The 16,292-nt window shown below is 45.6% G+C and overlaps 2 protein-coding genes across 5 annotated transcripts in view; one reads left to right on the top strand and one right to left on the bottom strand.

Annotated features, from left to right (window-relative positions):
• The window catches only part of LOC4817891 (uncharacterized), a 30,179-nt gene extending 13,933 nt beyond the window's left edge, over nucleotides 1-16,246 (bottom strand). Inside the window, exons 1-8 of one of the 4 annotated variants that reach the window (XM_015180013.2) lie at nucleotides 15,130-16,246; nucleotides 13,933-13,996; nucleotides 13,760-13,873; nucleotides 12,762-13,709; nucleotides 12,286-12,703; nucleotides 12,134-12,228; nucleotides 11,996-12,072; nucleotides 11,263-11,925 (exon numbers count right to left, since the gene is read on the bottom strand). In XM_015180013.2, coding sequence (XP_015035499.2) covers nucleotides 12,002-12,072; nucleotides 12,134-12,228; nucleotides 12,286-12,703; nucleotides 12,762-13,709; nucleotides 13,760-13,873; nucleotides 13,933-13,996; nucleotides 15,130-15,327 — 1,908 coding nt within the window. In that variant the 5' untranslated portion in view covers nucleotides 15,328-16,246 and the 3' untranslated portion in view covers nucleotides 11,263-11,925; nucleotides 11,996-12,001. Of the gene's footprint in view, nucleotides 1-978; nucleotides 1,287-11,262; nucleotides 11,926-11,995; nucleotides 12,073-12,133; nucleotides 12,229-12,285; nucleotides 12,704-12,761; nucleotides 13,710-13,759; nucleotides 13,874-13,932; nucleotides 13,997-15,129 lie in introns of those variants that run through there. The other 3 variants (XM_001357376.4, XR_004468983.1, XR_004468984.1) reach the window with 3 other exon arrangements.
• Nucleotides 1,313-10,476, top strand: nrv1 (nervana 1). Its single transcript, XM_001357377.4, has 4 exons — nucleotides 1,313-1,912; nucleotides 8,888-9,145; nucleotides 9,208-9,467; nucleotides 9,533-10,476. Exons 1-4 carry the CDS (start codon nucleotides 1,780-1,782, stop codon nucleotides 9,809-9,811), a joined length of 930 nt encoding a protein of 309 aa, XP_001357413.1. The 5' UTR covers nucleotides 1,313-1,779; the 3' UTR covers nucleotides 9,812-10,476.
• Nucleotides 16,247-16,292: the final 46 nt, after the last annotated feature.

Below are 16,292 nucleotides of genomic sequence, written 5' to 3' on the forward strand. Positions count from 1 at the left end.
CAAGAGGCAGCCAGTGGAAATCACATGCAACGATAGCTGTACATTAAGCATAACGGCGGAGTAAGCACTCTCCCTCCCCCACCCACCACTCCCCACTCCCCAAACTCTGGAGCAGCCAATGTACTCCACTCTCCGCGCATGTCGCAGTGTTGAAGCGGGAGAGAGAAACAGAAACAGAAACAGAGAGACAGAGTGAGAGCGTGCAGCTCTTGGATTAGTGTGTTTGTGTGTGCGTGTGTGTTGTTCTTTGTGCTTTTTATTTGAATATTTACAAAGATGCCGTTCCGTTTGTCATAGATGACTACAGGGGCGCATTACACTGCCGGAGGGGTCTGGGGGCACCGCTCGGCGTTTATGGCACCCCGTTGCCGAGAGATCCGCTCATGGCAATTACCCCCTCAAACGTGTTGTTGTCTGGCCACTGTCTGCGCTCAATCATTTATTCTATTTGCGTGGCCACAGTTCAGTTCAGAGAGGAGTGTGGAGGGAGAGTAAGCGAGAGAGAGAGCGTACCGTTGGCAAGGTAAAGCACCCACACTTGCACACACACTCAAATAATCGGACAGTAACCACCCACCACACCACTCCTCTAATCGAGAAGCTTTTGCTGTGGCCTTTCCTATGTTGTTGCTTGGCAAAGTGTCGAAAACGTTCAACAGCTGTCAGCGTACACTGAGGGAAAGTTGCAGCCGATGAGGGCTAATTCTAGCAGGCATAGAATACTCGTAATCCTATGGGTAACAAAATAAATATCTTTAACTATATATCTGCTGCAAATGTCAACCGTGGTAATATCCGTTGTTTCTGATACATTTTATATTTACAGAACTAAATGTAATCCCTGGTCTTTAATTAGGGGTACTTGGAAGCCTATTGTCGAGCCTTAAAGATCGGACAGAGCTCATCAGACGAAATTAAGTTGTTTCCGACTATTACTGTTCATAGGAAGTAATATTACTGTGGATTACTATTACTTACCAACGGTTTCTCGCAGTGCTAGTGCCACTCTTATCTTGGAGCTTTTTGCTGGCGTCCGTCTCGGCTGTGTGTGCTTGCTGGCGGCGAGAGAGCGCCGCATGAGCGAGCGTCAACACTCGCGAGCAAGTAAAAAGCAAAGTAAAGACCAGACCAGACCAGCGTCGGCTGCGTTCAGTCGGTGGCATTCATTTGGTGATCTTAACTCGAGACCGCAACACGCATACGCATTCGCACTCGCATCCGCACCGAGGCAGTGGCCCAGTACCGAGTACCGAATAACGAGAACCGAGAGCCGAGAACAACAACTCCACGCTCCGAATCCATCACCGTAGTACCCAATAACTTCTCTGCTGTGTTCGGTCGCTCCTTCGTGTTTGTGTGTTTTTGTGCTAAGGTTTTTCCTTGTCAGTTTTACAAGTTTCGAAAAGTCAACCCGAATATAATTGCATAATTAAGGAATTTTTCAAATATATCACAGAGTGCTGCGTGTGCGAAAAAACGTCCAACGCAGAACATACAAAAATATATAAATTATTGCCAGAAGAACAGACTGCTGAATCATCCGTAATATCTGTGTACATATATACACCGCACATCAGAAACGAAAAGTATATTAAAATCAGTTTTCGTAGCGTAGCCTTCACGAACCCCACGCCGTCCACGTCATCAACAAAAAAGAAATAAAAATTCACATTTTTTAAGCAATTTTAAGAGGGAAAGAAATTATAAACTATAAACGAACGAGTACTAACTGTAAACAACTAACAGGAAAGAGGAGAGACGAAAAGAGAACGCCCGAAGATGTCGAAAAATAACGGAAAGTCCGAAAAAGCCGAATATGAATTCTATCAGCCCGCAAAGAAGCAGACGTTCAGACAAATGGTCTACGATTCCCAGGAGGGAACCTACTTCGGGCGAACCATCAAAAGTTGGGGTAAGCAGAAAGCAGAAACCACAAAGCGTAAAGCAGAGAAGAGAACTGATAAATGTGGAATCAAAGCAGGCACAAGAGAACTGTGGAGCAAAGACCCTTTTTGGATCACTATCTCACCCCCTTTCGGCTGTTCTAACATCTCAAAGTCCGCACATTTTGCATTAATTTATAGGAATCATTCCATTCCATCCCACACCTCCTCCCTGTACAATCTGCATGAGTTGCCTCGACTCTGTACATAGAAACAAAAATGCGATGCGATGCGATTGTTTATATATAATGAGCACACATGTCGGTCATTCGGTTATGGGATCCCACTATATATATGGAAGAGTAGTATGTACTCTGTATGTTTGTCGTCATGTATCACCGCTTATCAGCTCATTTGGCGACTCATTTTGTGGTAGACAAAATAGTAGAGAAAAGCGGGACAGGCTTTGGAAATCTCCACTGCGGGTGCACCGCAGAAAAATGTGTTTAGTCAATGTTTGGGCCTATAAAAAAAAACCAGATAAAAATAATTAAGAGACCTGAGCTGTCGCCCTGATAAACCTAGCCATCATCCAGCGACTTTTATTTCAGTGTAATTAAAACAAAATATCATTAGGATTTATACCCAGAGAGAGAAAATGATGATTTCCTCCACCCACAGGCCACAGTTGGGTTGGCAACGTGACGTTCGGTGGCTGTGCCAGCAATAACCAGATCTCTGCTGGTTTATAATTTGCATTTGCAGGGGAGATTTTCTTGGAAAAGATCTATGATTTATACTATGGAAAAAAGCGATTACGTACGAGTATTCTTTTTAGGATATTTTATCATGGAAATGGTTTCCCGACCACCCTCAGATCTCCTCATCTATTCTACGAGTATACCCCATAATTTGTAATGTTTTATTCATTGCTTTTCTTCTCTGTGATGGATCTCTTGAAATATAAACATTAAGATTTAGTGCATTTTTATTCCGTTTGCCTTTCTTTCACTTGAATTGTACGAGTAATTACAGTGAAAGCTCTCTGGTGCGGACACCTACGGTGTGATTGTTCCTACTTATTTCAATTTAGCTCTGCATTCCCTCTGCCTTACCGCCCACATAGCCAGCACAGCGAAGCATATTTTAACGATAATGCAAATTCTTGCCATTCGAAATGGACACGGACACACGTCTACTGAAGAGAAAGAGCGAGGCAGAGTGGGGCATGAGAGTGAGGGCCCATGTAGAGCGGGAGGAGTGTGTGGCACGGCACCCCGCCGTCTGGTCGATGCTTCTGTCGCCTATAATATTTGCCTTTTATAATATGTAAGTTCTGTAAACAAACTCAAGGGCGGGATCTCTCGAACACCGATATTCCGCTCTGAAACACTGAAATGCAATATTGATATTACGTACTCGCACATTCCCTTCCAAAAGGGGGGGGCCCTCGGGGCACGTACAGAAGTGACTTTGGCGACACCTCGTTTTAGCAATTCGAAAATTGTTATCGGCGGTTGTCTTCCAATGGCGAATGCGAGTACGTTCTCTTGACGTCATTTGTTTGCTTTTAATTAACTTGGCCAAGTTCTCAGCAAATTGATATGCAATTTGTTTACCCAGCTAAAACCACCATTCCACGGAGCAGAGTAGAGTACAGTAGAGTCCCCTGGAAGCTCTAATTACTCTTGAAATGTCGAACATAATCCTTCCGTTTCTGAGTCATTTTAGGTAGTTTGTCATTAGCCCACTGCGGGGACACACCTCTGTCAGTACAGTACTATGTAAAATTGTCTGTTCCGCTAATGTCTGCCATTAAATCGGGTTCATGGTTGCCCCCACCTCCCGGTTCAGAATGGCAATTTTTGGCATGTCCATGCGGCCCTAATGGCTACTGTCGAAAGTAACGCAACGGCCACTTGGCTCCCCCCGGGGGAAGGCAGAGTGTTATCCGCAAAAATGATCTGGAATTATCTATACAAACTGATCAAACAAAAGGTTAACCCCCAGATCGAAAAAACCCATAAATAAATGGCTGGAAAATTAATTTGATTTAAGCCTGATTTCGAATTCAAGTCAAAAGCATTCGACTGGACGCTTGGCTAAGTTTTGATTTCCATTAATTAACGCAATGAGAATTTGTTGTTTAGTTTTTTGTGTGTTTTTTTGAAGGGGAGAGGGACCTTGCTGTGTGGAACCGGTTAAGCGGGTTTTTTGTTTTTGGAAATGCTTTCGTTTCGTTACAAATTTCGGGTTCTATCGCTCGTACATATGTATATGATACTCTCAGGCATAACCTGTGCTGTATTCCGAGTATACTCGATTAAGAAACTCATTGGATTTGCTTTGCTGATCAGTGCAACCGCAACAGCACTGGTATTACCACTGCCACTGCCACTGCCCTGGCCAGTTTCTAAATCAGGCTCAAACCGGTTAGAACCGCATTTCGCCGGTTACATCTCATTTCCCTTTTAATCTGTCAATCCCCCCCCTCCCCCCTTCCCGCCCACACCCCGCCTTGGCACACGCCCCATCTATACGCTGCAGCCCCCCCAATGTCCCCCTGCATTGACAGTCGCTAACTAATTGTCACGATAGCGACAAAGTCAGCGCCCAAAGCAAACATTTCATCTCAATTAAGCCACAGGAAGTAGCTCTAATTTGCGTACAAATGTCGAACCCAATGCAAAATTTATCTATGCAATTTTCCAATCTACTCGAATTCCGAGGAACTCCTCTATGTTCCTGGTGATAAATCTCTTTCAACGGGGAGAGATCACTGCCATTGAAGATGATCCTATCTGCCTTGGAAAGACTTTAACTTTCAGATCTTTTCCGACAAGGAAGAGGTTCGTTGAGTAAAACTGTTCCCCTAAGTGATATTTATTACCTTGTTCTCGCTTGATTTATCCGGGTATACTAGACATCGCCCACCTGATTCTGAGATCCGTTCCACAGCGCTAATTCGCCTCTGGGCAAACGAGCGTCCAAGTTCGGGGCGTTCATTTTTTTGCATTCATATTTTACATGATTTAAACACAGCTTATTCTAAGAATTACCATTTTTCCAACGGAGGAAAAAAACCATTAAAAATGCTAGAACTGTGCCTAGATCTAGCAGTCCAGTTCCACCTCCATTGGGTATCTTTCAACAGATCATTCATGTAGATCATTCACTGGCTGCTCTTCTATCCATTCCCGGCACCTCTTTCATTCCATTTATTTCTTCAACTTTTTCAGCTTATTTTCGTTTTTATTCGTTGTTTTTTTGGTGCAATAAAATGCTAAATTAGCAGAAATAAACATGCATATATAAATACCATATTTCCTCATAATGGTACACTCGTACCCACCATAATTGCCCCCAAAGACCTAGAAACTTTTGTTTGCATAAAGAAAAAAAGTTTTCCGGTATTTTTTTCGGGATAATTCGAGTGGTGAAGGGGATCGGCGAGTCCATAACGAGGTCCCAGACAGATATCAATGACCAATTTGTCTTGAAGCCCCGAACAAAATGACAAAAAATGTATCAAACTTTGGTTTGGTGGGAGGATGGGGGATTGGGAGGGACAACGACAAACCCCACCCGCATTATATCAAGGATATAATCAGCAAACTAAACGTTTGACTGCTTGGGTTTGGGTTTGGGTTTGGGCTGCCATGTGAAATTAATTCACTTAAATGCCGCAGAGTATGCTATAGGCCCTAAACACATACCCAGAAGGAGAGAAGAGTCCTCTGTGTACGTGTGTGTGTGTGTGTGTGTGTGTCTAGGACGATGACGCATGACACAAAGGGTGCGGCGAACCCTAACAAACAGAGCGGCGGCGCCAATGCGTCGGGCGACACGCTCTCCATTTGGGATATCTCAGAGGGGTGTCCCTGTGCCCTCCCCGCACAACAATCTGGCCTGCTATCCACGTCTGGTGCTGGCGCTGGTCCTTGGTCCTGCTCCCTGTTGCCCTCTTCCCTGGGTAATGGCTATAATGATGACAGGACACCAACAAGTTGCATCGTTTCGTCGTTATATCTTTGTTGTCCTTGCTTACGTTTTCGTTCTCCTTGCTTCGGTGGCGTCATAATTGTTGCTTCCTTTAAGAGCTTTGCGTTTTCCCCTGGGAAAATTGTGAGAAGTGAAGTTAAGCCTCGAGGAAAAGCCTGAGATTCGTTGTGTAGATTTCCATTCAGAAGTTGAGGCATTTCCCGCGAGGGAGCCCGCCTTCATTAACCAAATGAGTTGCGGCTTTCCGGCCAAGAGTACACCGCAACACCGCAACACCCCAACAACGCGTTAAGAACCATTAAAGTTCCCGCTTATCGCATATCGCCTAGGTGTATGCACTAGAACCGCAAACCGATGGTCCTGGGTGTCCTTTCGCGTGGCCTTGATGGGTCTACTTGGATGACCAAAGCAGCGCCACCGACCAGGACGAGGACCACGACGAGAACGAGGCTATCAATCCTGGGTCATGCAAACTTTCTAGCATTTCACTTTGGGAGTGGAAGTGGAAGTGGTGGTGGGTTGGGAGTGGCCCTACCACCCCTAAGTTCCCTCTATATAGGTCACGGGCTCTTTAAGTTTGTTTACCGCATCAACGGATAGCGGGACAGACGGACCCCGGACACAAGGATAGGGCTAGAGCTGACTGCCTTCGTCCTCTCACTGATTGTCGAGGAGTGTTATTATTAAAACTTGGTCAATGGCGACTGGTTGCACAATGAATCCAAGGAGGACGAGGAGGAGGAGGAGGAGCAGAGGCAGCAGCAGGTTTCCTCTTGATGAATCACATTTACTGTTATGCATCGAGGATAACCTGATACGATACGATACATATATTTTCCCCCTCGCCAGGAGATCTTTGACTGACTTTTATATAAAAGTTGAATAAGTTTTGCGCCACGGACATGGGCTCCAGGTTCTCCATGGGATGGGATGTGTGTGCGTCTATTCTTTGGCTACTTTTTATTATTTTTCAAATTCGTTTCCAATTTGTGTTGAACGCTAATTTTAGCTAGGTAGCTGACCTCTTTAGGCCACACCGTACATTATTCTCTGCTCTACTCGTACGTACGTACATCTATCTGTATCCGAATCTGTAGATGTATCTGTAGATCTCAAGTTTATTTTCGTTTTGGTCTGCGAAGAGTCAAAAACGAAATATATTTCAAGGCAAGACAGCTTGCAGGCATATGCCAAAATCCGACACATCGCGTGGCATTCAAATTGGTTCGAAATACTTGAAGGAACTTTCATATATTTGAAATTTGAATTTTTAATTATGTTTAACTTTGCCAAGTGCAAAGGGAACTAGACATTAAATATTAATTCCATTCCCAAGTAAGCGGTAATGTCATTTTTTACGATTCGTCCATTAATGCAATGGGAAAAAACCCCCCACGGGAGAAATCGGCTCCATCTGTCCCATTAAGTGAGCAAATAAATGTGTATGTCATTTGTTTCGCATGCACCTAATACATGGTAGCTATATGGTATGGGGTATATGGTGGTTATCCATCAAGGAGTTGTCAAATGCAGGTTCTATAAAGAAGTTTATCGATTTCGAATGGTGAGGGTGGAGGGCCCTGCCCTTCCCTTATTACTACGAAGACATATGAATGTTTTTGGGGGACTCTCTACTGGCTCTACTGCCTGTACTGACTGTCTGCTGCTGTCATGTAATCGTAAGCATGTAGCAGACAAGAATTCATTATATGTACATTGGATATTGGTTACCAGAGCCACGGGGCGTGCGTTGTCTCGTCCCACCTTCGTGGTCACGGCGGTTGTGGTGGTGGTTGACTTGCTGGCGTCATACCTCATACCAAACTATCACCACATATTGCCTGTCTCTGGGCGTCTACGCTGCGGTCATTGCCAAACTTATTTCCTTGTACTTGAATACAGGCACATTATAGTGTTTCTAGAATTCGACTTGGCAACAGGCAGGCGAAAGAACGAACCATTTTGGCGATTGACTTTTGGCGGGCAGTGTCTGAAAGTTTGATGAGCGAAGAATTGAAAACTCAAATATGGGCGAAAGTCGTTAGCGGTGAAGGCCGTCTATCGATTACCTATTGATAGGCTTTCCTTCCTTCCTTCCTTGCTTCCAGTGCGGCGGCTGTTCAAATAAGTGTTGCCCAATGATGATGAGGGAAATGACAGATGGACAGACAGTCAAGGGTAGTCCCATACCAATTCCCCCAAAAAAGTAATCGTTGCAAGTCGAGCAGCGGCCAGGGGTTTGATGGGGGGTGGAGCACTGTACTTTTTCCAGTTCGCGCATTGTATTCGATTCGATTCATTCATACGATTCACTTGAGTGTTCATTCCATCGCTTTGGGTCTGTCATGTCGCTCCGTGTTCTGTGTGCTCCGTGCCGTGCTCTCTGGGATCGGGCTGTCAGTTTCGGTTTGGTGTGTCCGATGTTGCCCGCTTATTTATGCAATAGCTCTGGGGTCTCTGGGTCTCGGATACCGGGTCCCGGGTCCGGTGTCCGATGCGGGACCTCAAGCGAAAGTAACAAGCAGTCCGAAACGAGTCCAACATACGAGTATCCATTCATCCATCCATCCATCCACTGGATTCTCGCTGAGTCGTCAATGTTAATGACATTGAAATACAGAGCACATACGCCGGACAGAACGACGTTCCGCTCCCCTATTCCATTCCGTCCTCCGACTTTCTGTTTGTGTTTGCTGCTGCTGCAACACAGTCGTAAGCATTCGATTAGCTGCGTGCTGTTCTGTTCTGTTTGGATTGCATAAAGCCCACCCCTCGGACATCCCCCCCACACAGTATACAGTCACAAGTATGCACATCCCCCCAACCAAATGGCCCCCATTTCCGTGAATGAAAAAAACAATCAAAAACGTGTCAATGCAAATCTGCATAAATACACGGAATAGATTGCACAAGTGTCGCTGCTCTGGAAGGTTCTCTGGAAGGTGGAAATATAAGATGATATTTCCTTACTAAAGCCGCATTCTTTGTATCTCTATTTACAGGACAACTGATGCTGTTCTATGGCATCTTCTACATCGTTTTGGCCACCTTGTTCTCCATCTGCATGCAGGGTCTGTTGTCTACGATCAGCAGCAAAGAGCCCAAGTGGCAGCTGAAGGACTCCCTGATAGGCACCAATCCCGGCCTGGGCTTCCGTCCGTTGAGCGAACAAACCGAGCGCGGATCGGTCATCGAGTTCGATGGCAAGAAGCCAGCCGAAAGTGACTACTGGATTGAGTTGATTGATGAATTCTTGATAGGTAAAGGGCACACCTACACAGAACTGATATCGAAACAGCTACTCAACTATTTCGCTTTACAGACTACAATCACACCGAGGGTCGGGAGATGAAGCATTGCGGCTTTGGACAGACCCACAATCCCATCGACGTTTGCGTAGTGAATACGGAACTGTTTGGCGCCTGCTCGAAGGCCAACAACTATGGCTACAAGTCCAACGAGCCCTGCATATTCCTCAAGCTGAACAAGATCTTTGGCTGGGTGCCCGAAGTGTACGAGGCTCCCGAGAAGGGCATGCCCGAGGATCTGACCAGGCTCATTACCAACACGAGTCAAGAGGAGGTACATAACTATTTCTCCGAGCTATTTTCTATGGGATATTAACTGATGTATCGCTTGTCTTTCAGCGGAAACAAATCTGGGTCAGCTGCAATGGACATCTGGGCAAGGACAAGGAGAACTTCCAGAACATCAGCTACTATCCCAGCCAGGGATTCCCCAGCTTCTACTATCCCTACCTCAATCAGCCGGGCTATCTGAGTCCCCTGGTCGCCGTGCAGTTCCACTCGCCGCCCAAGGGCCAGATGCTGGACGTGGAGTGCCGTGCCTGGGCCAAGAACGTCATCTACAGCGGCAGTGCCCGCGATCGCATGGGTTCGGTGACCTTCCAGATTGTCGTGGAGTAAGCGCCGGTCCGATCGTCTGAAACTGTCGCCAACTTGTGATCGCAACCACAAACACTAGCCATATGCATGGGGCGAGGATATGGCATTCGCATCTACCACCATTCAACCACCTACCATTCTACCTAACTACAAGAGATACACACAGAAACACACACCCACACAGAAGATAGAAGATACATACATATATAGAAGATATGCATATGGAGAGAAGAGAGAGTATTGTATATATTTATATGAAGAAAAGAAAGAGTAATCCGAGCGTCAATTCAAAACAGAAATTGTGGCTCACCGGCACTCGGCCCAAAACGAATGGGAACGGAAATAGATGTGGAAATGCATAAATGAAAATCTTTAAATGAAAAGTTCAAATCGTACACACACGCAATTGTTGTTATAGCTTGTCGGCTTGTCTACTGCTATAGTGTTATTATTATTAATATTTATCTATTATTTTTATTATGAATTCTTGTAATTACGATCATTACCTTCTGTCAGTTGTATTTAGTTTGTATTTATAAATGTTATACCATGCCCAAGAACTACTCGATTCTCGTTTGTTTTCTCCTCCTCCTCCACCCCCACCTCTTTGCCCGTTGCTCCACCGCCCCACCCCGTTGAATTCTGTACAAAGAAGTAACTAAATAAATTGTAATTGTTAAATCTTATGTAAAGCATGGAATCGTTGGAGTCGTTGGTATCGAATCGCTTCCATGTTTGCCCAAATCTAATGATTATTTCGTTTTACGAACAACTGAAAAAGTATTCAAGTCAAAAGCTTTGCCACCCACAGTGCAACCAACCGAGAAATTCCAGCCATATTCAAGCGCGCGATTATTACACACCACACCACGAAATTTCACGAAACAAAAAACATTTGTATCATTTATCTAATAAGATTTTTCGGGATTACTCGCGACTCGTGCGAAAACGAAACGAAATGAAATTAAGCTAATTATGTTTTTGTGTTGCAAACATTTAATGAATAAAGAAAGAAACAGAAATATTTGTCAGTCAGTGGCGGTTTCAATCCGATCGCAAATTTCGTCGTGCATATTGAATATGTATGTATGTATGTATATGTATTAAGGATCTATTGGAGTTGGTCGTCTCGGGGCAAAGAATAGCAAATGAATAAGAAATTGGCTCGTACCTTTGAAAAGTCCATTTGAACGCACTTGGGCTCAAATAAATGGAGCATCGCGCACCGAGTTTGCTTAACAAGTTTTCTTAATTAAAAATAAGCGGGACAATAACACGCCACTACCTTTATAAACAGCTGTGCTCTAAGCGCTACCAAATGTTATTGCACTGTTAAGTGCGACTGTGTTGCGTTAACAGCACACACTAATGTAAATTACATCTGCTCTTCATAATAGCTACATGTACATACAAGTGGCGACACCTGACGGCACCAGGCTGTATTTTCTGCCGCGAGATTCAAAATTATGTATATTTTAATTCAACTTTTTATTAGTACGAATTTAATAACATATTTTCGAAATATTCTTTCTTACATTAGAGACAGAATATTGCATAGTTATTGGATCTTGATTTGTAACAATGGAATGCTTTTGTTGTTGCTGCGAAGGTTGGATAGTTAAGGTATTGTTGCATTTCTGTGGTTTTTTGTTTGGTAGACATATACGATTATAGTACTTTCATAGATTTAATTTACATTTATATCTAGATAAAGTAATCACAAAATATTATTATCACAATTTATGGATATACGTGTATATATTAGTATTGTATTCATTTCATTGATGGCATTACTGCAACTGGCTAAAACCCAAAACTTTTTTCGAATGGAACCTGCGACTTTTTTTCAAATAAGGGATATGCCTTGCCTCTATCTCTCGATATGTCTAGAGATATTAGGTTTTATATCGAACTTGAAACAAAAAAGGACGAAATCGCAAATCAAAATCAGTTGCAGAACACCAAAAGCATCCGAAAAACTGAAAACTTTCAAACGAAAACTTGAAACTTGACTTTTTGCTTAGCTACTTTAAGTTAGGATTAGCTTTGGAGTTGTCTTGAGACAGAAAAAGGTTTAGCTTTGGAGGAGACGAAGTGTGAAACGCTTTCATTAGGTACTTGAGGAAAAGTAAGAGCTGTCGAGAGGCAAAGAAATGTAATCTAAATACACTCGTAAGATATATACGGAAAGATAGATGGGCTTACCTTGGCTTATCGTGCGCCCCAGAGTTCCGTCTCATGGTACATGCGATGGACATTGTCTCGAATGAGCTTTGCTTTATCTGGAAAGTGCATGAGATTGTAGAAACAACTACGATTGAATCAGATGCTTTATTTTATTACCCTTGGATAGTTCGTGGCCCTGAGCATGTCGTTTGAGAAAGTCGATGCACAATTCCTTGGGTGTGCCCAGCGAATGCATGTTGCAGGTCAGGGCCCTGAAGCGGAGGGGATATCAGACTACAATGTTGAGAACTATCATCCGAAAAACTCACCCCAGATGCCGGAATACAGTGTCCTCGTGTTCTTTACCCAGCACCGGCGGCTGTCCGGGACTCATTTTGCTTTGCCTTCGGGTCGCCGGAGGATACCCCGAGTTTGCGCCCTGATGCGAGGAGCTGGATGAGGAATCGGGTCCATGCTTGCGCACGGGTTTATCTGCAGTTTCCGGTGCTGTGGTCCCCGTTGGAGCTGGCGTTAGAGGTGCCTCTGTTCCTGGGATGGAGAGGCGTTGCTGCTTCTTATGCTGACGTCTCTGCTGGCGCCGCTGTACGTTGGCGAGGCGATGCTCCCGATCCGCATGCATGGCGTCCCAGAGGACAGTGTCCCAGAAGTGCAGCTGATGCCAGATGGGCTGCTGCCGTAGGGAGAGAAACAGGTACTCGCGATAGGGATCGCAGCCAGGAACTTCAACTGAAAATGTGATTGTAAATTGGAGGTTTCTTTGATTTGGGTTGCCTTCAGAACTCACCTTCGTGGTAGAAGAGAAAACAGAGATTCATGAGCACCGATGCCGGGCCAAAGTCCTCGCATTCCCCACACTCGAACAGGGCCAAGGCAAAGTACTGAGGCAGTCCGTGGAAGGTGACCGATTCGAGACGCTTCGTTTTGTTGCGCTGCTCAGTGAGGAAGCGCGTGAACCAGAGGCGACCGATCTCCAGGCGGAGCAGGACCCCGAACTCCGACTTCAGCTCCAGGTTGACGCACGCAGTATTGTAGAACAGCAGCTCGGTGAAGAGCCTCATGAACTCCTTGACGGGCTCCTCCCCGGCGCGGCAGTCCAGACTGATGGAGGAGGCCCACGAGGGCACCGAATTCTGCGACTCGGAGCGGATAAAGTGCCGCCAGTCGGTGGACTCAACGCTGGGGCTGGCCAGCACCTGGTCCACCTCATCCCGCAGGCTGGTCAGGGTGCTGCTATTGGAAGTGCGACTGCGCGGTGGCACTCGCATCGAGTTGCTGCCGGCTCCCCAGGGCTGACGGTTGACCGAGCCAGCGCCACCTCCCCCGCCGCCGCCGTCTCCTCCCCCTTCTGTGGGCGGCTGCACATCGATGTGGGGCGGATTGGCCTCCAGCAGTTCTATAATGCGTTGCATGTCCTTCTGCACGTCCATCTCACTGCGCCGGGCTCCGGCAATGGCCCTGGGCCGCTCATAGCCTCCCGAGTTGCGGCTCTCAATGGAATCCGAGCGCGTCGTGCTACTCACATCGTGGGAGCGTGGTGCTGCTGCCGCCCCCGCCCCCGCCGCTGCCGCTGCCGCATTCTCGGGCAGCGATATGGAGCTGCTCTCGTCGCTGCTGCTGCCCCCAGAGCTGCTGGACGAAGCCGAGTTGGAACGCTGCTGCCCAGCAGCTGCCCCTCGTTTCTGGGCCCCATGACGGCCCCGAGTGGGCTCCGGGCGGGGACCTAAGTGTTGGACTAGAGTTCTGCAATGACTAGTTTCCCATTGAAGTTCTACTATATCTTACGTGGCGCCAGATTGGGTTGTCTGTAGCGACCCGAGATGATCTCCTCATGGGCACGGCGAGCCTTCACCCGGCGTCCCTCAAAATCGATTTTTGTGTAGTCAATCGTCTCATCAACTGCGGAAAGTATTACATGATATAGAGATATAGAACGATGATTTAGGGGCTCTACTCACACTTGGGGATGTCCTCATCGTCATCACAGTAATCCGAATCGCTGCTGCTGTAGCTCAAAGTCAACTGAAAATACGAGAGACTTTTCTTCAGAAACTTGAACATAGATTTGCGAGTATACCTAATTCTGTATTGGATCTATATTTGGGTAGACATTTAATTCAATACAAGCTACAATCATGCCTATTAAATCGTTATCCTTAAGTAATAAGATAATAAGTGTGGCATTTGAAAGTGGCTCCAGGCTTTTATCCATATGTTTGTAGACATTCAAACAGATTAAATGTAAATTAGTTAGATTAAAGCATTCCTAAACAGAATAACTGGAATAGAAGACATGTAGATCAAGGTTGTTGCCGAAGAAGTAAACCGTAAACAAGACAGAGGTCAAGTCTAGTAAAAACTCGGCCTTAATGAGGAAGATGGTTGGCATGGGGTGCATAAGTAATTAACGGAACCGACAAACGGTAAACAGACTTGGCACCCAGTTAGCACTCGTTTCCCCATTTTCCCCACTTACTCACTCGTCTGGTGCTCTGGTGAATATATAATTAATTTCAATCAAGGACGAGGCTGCAGGCCAGAGCACAGAGAAAGTCAAGTACAATGGAAACAGCTGAGCGTGTACCTTCTGTCAGTCCTTGCCCCAATCCCAACGCAAGCGGCGACCACAGCCTTCACACCTCTCAGCCCAAAAGCCAACCCCCAACCAGCTCGATGCCACAAAGTGAAGGTCAAACGATTGCAGCGGCAGCGGCGGCGGTGGCGGCGGCAAAGCGGAAACAACAAGAGCAAATAGTACAGCACAGCAGAAAACTATCAAAGTGTCAGTCGCTTTTGCAGCATAGACAGAACCTATGTACAATCTGCAACAGCCACCACCTCCGAACCACCCTCAATTACCTCCTTTCCCCATCGTTCATTACCAAGGCTAACCCAGTTTGCCGCCTAGAGATGTGCGTGTCAGGGGGTCGTGAATTGGAGCTATAGTAGAAGGAACTATTCGATGACAATTTATTGATCTTTGGCAGGGATCGGATATAAATAGTACGTGTAATGCCCCATAAATTTCAGGTACATCGTTTCTCAAAAAAAAGGTACTATTTAAACTGTCTTTGGTTCTATGATATACTCTATTCTTGACCCCTGATCGTGACTCACGCTGCCCGCTCTTGTACGAGTCCATCCATCGTACGTACCTTATTTGATATTCCGTTGAGCAGCTCATTGCTGTTGCCCAGCACAGTGAGAAACTTTGACTTGAGGGCCCCAATGCTGGGCGTTCGCTCCATGAACAATTTGATTTTGGATCGCTCACCGGCAAAGGCGGCCAGAGGCGGAGTTGTTCCCGGCACCGCTCCCGGTGTGGGGGCGGGCGGCGGTTTGGCATCCACCATTCTGCGGCTTCCCGCCTCGACGGTAGTGTCCCTGCTGGGTATGGCCTGGTTTCCGAACACTTTGATGCTTTTGGCCTATTGGATTTCTTCCTTTAGATTTGTATGTAGCTTCGATGGGGATTCACGAGTAGTTCTCGGATAAGTGGGCGCGGCCGGGGACCGCGTTGCGGCTGCTGCTGCTGTTGCAGATTTTAGTATCGATTTTTCATGTTTTGTTCTTCTTATAACTACTCGTAGTATGTGTGTTAGCGGTACGATGTCGTATGGCCGTGTTCATTGGGTGAAGGTGAACTTTCTGCTCAGCTGATGCTGCACTTTTTGGCGCATTTTATATGGAACAAGGAAGATTTATGTGGGTTCTTTATTGTTTTTCAATATTAAATGTATTGTATCCTCTAAAGTTATCTTGATACTTGATATTTTGACTATAGGCAACACTTATGTCTTTCTATTTTCCAAGGTACGTAGTTTTTCTTGATTTAAAGTTCATTTAAGCAACATTAAATATAACTTTTATCATCTCTTAGAGATTTTTTTCTACAAACTGTTGGTTATATATTATGTATTTTGAAATGGAATTATGTATTCTGGAATCATTATCATTTGCATTGCTGCCTGCAATATACTGACGCGAAAATCGTTAAATTATAAAGGCACTTCTTTCACTTTTTGTATTATATTTTGCATATATTCTTTCTTTTGAGCACCCGAGCGGGATATTAAATTTTCCATTTCCCTTTGCACACACAGGCACACACACTAGTGCACTCACACGCCCCTTTTGCACACGCAACGGGTTGTGGGCCAGTGTGGGAGTGGCAGGTGGAAAACTTAATTTGTTCTTCTGCCACGCGCGTCCATCGCCTGCAACGGAGCTTTGTTTTGCATCGTTCGCGACTATACCGGTCTCATTCTCATAATATCCCGTAAGCATGCCGATGAAAAAGCGACTTAGCCCACTTAGG

Source organism: Drosophila pseudoobscura, chromosome 4 (assembly GCF_009870125.1).
Source record: "Drosophila pseudoobscura strain MV-25-SWS-2005 chromosome 4, UCI_Dpse_MV25, whole genome shotgun sequence".
NCBI classification, from domain to species: Eukaryota; Metazoa; Arthropoda; class Insecta; order Diptera; family Drosophilidae; genus Drosophila; species Drosophila pseudoobscura.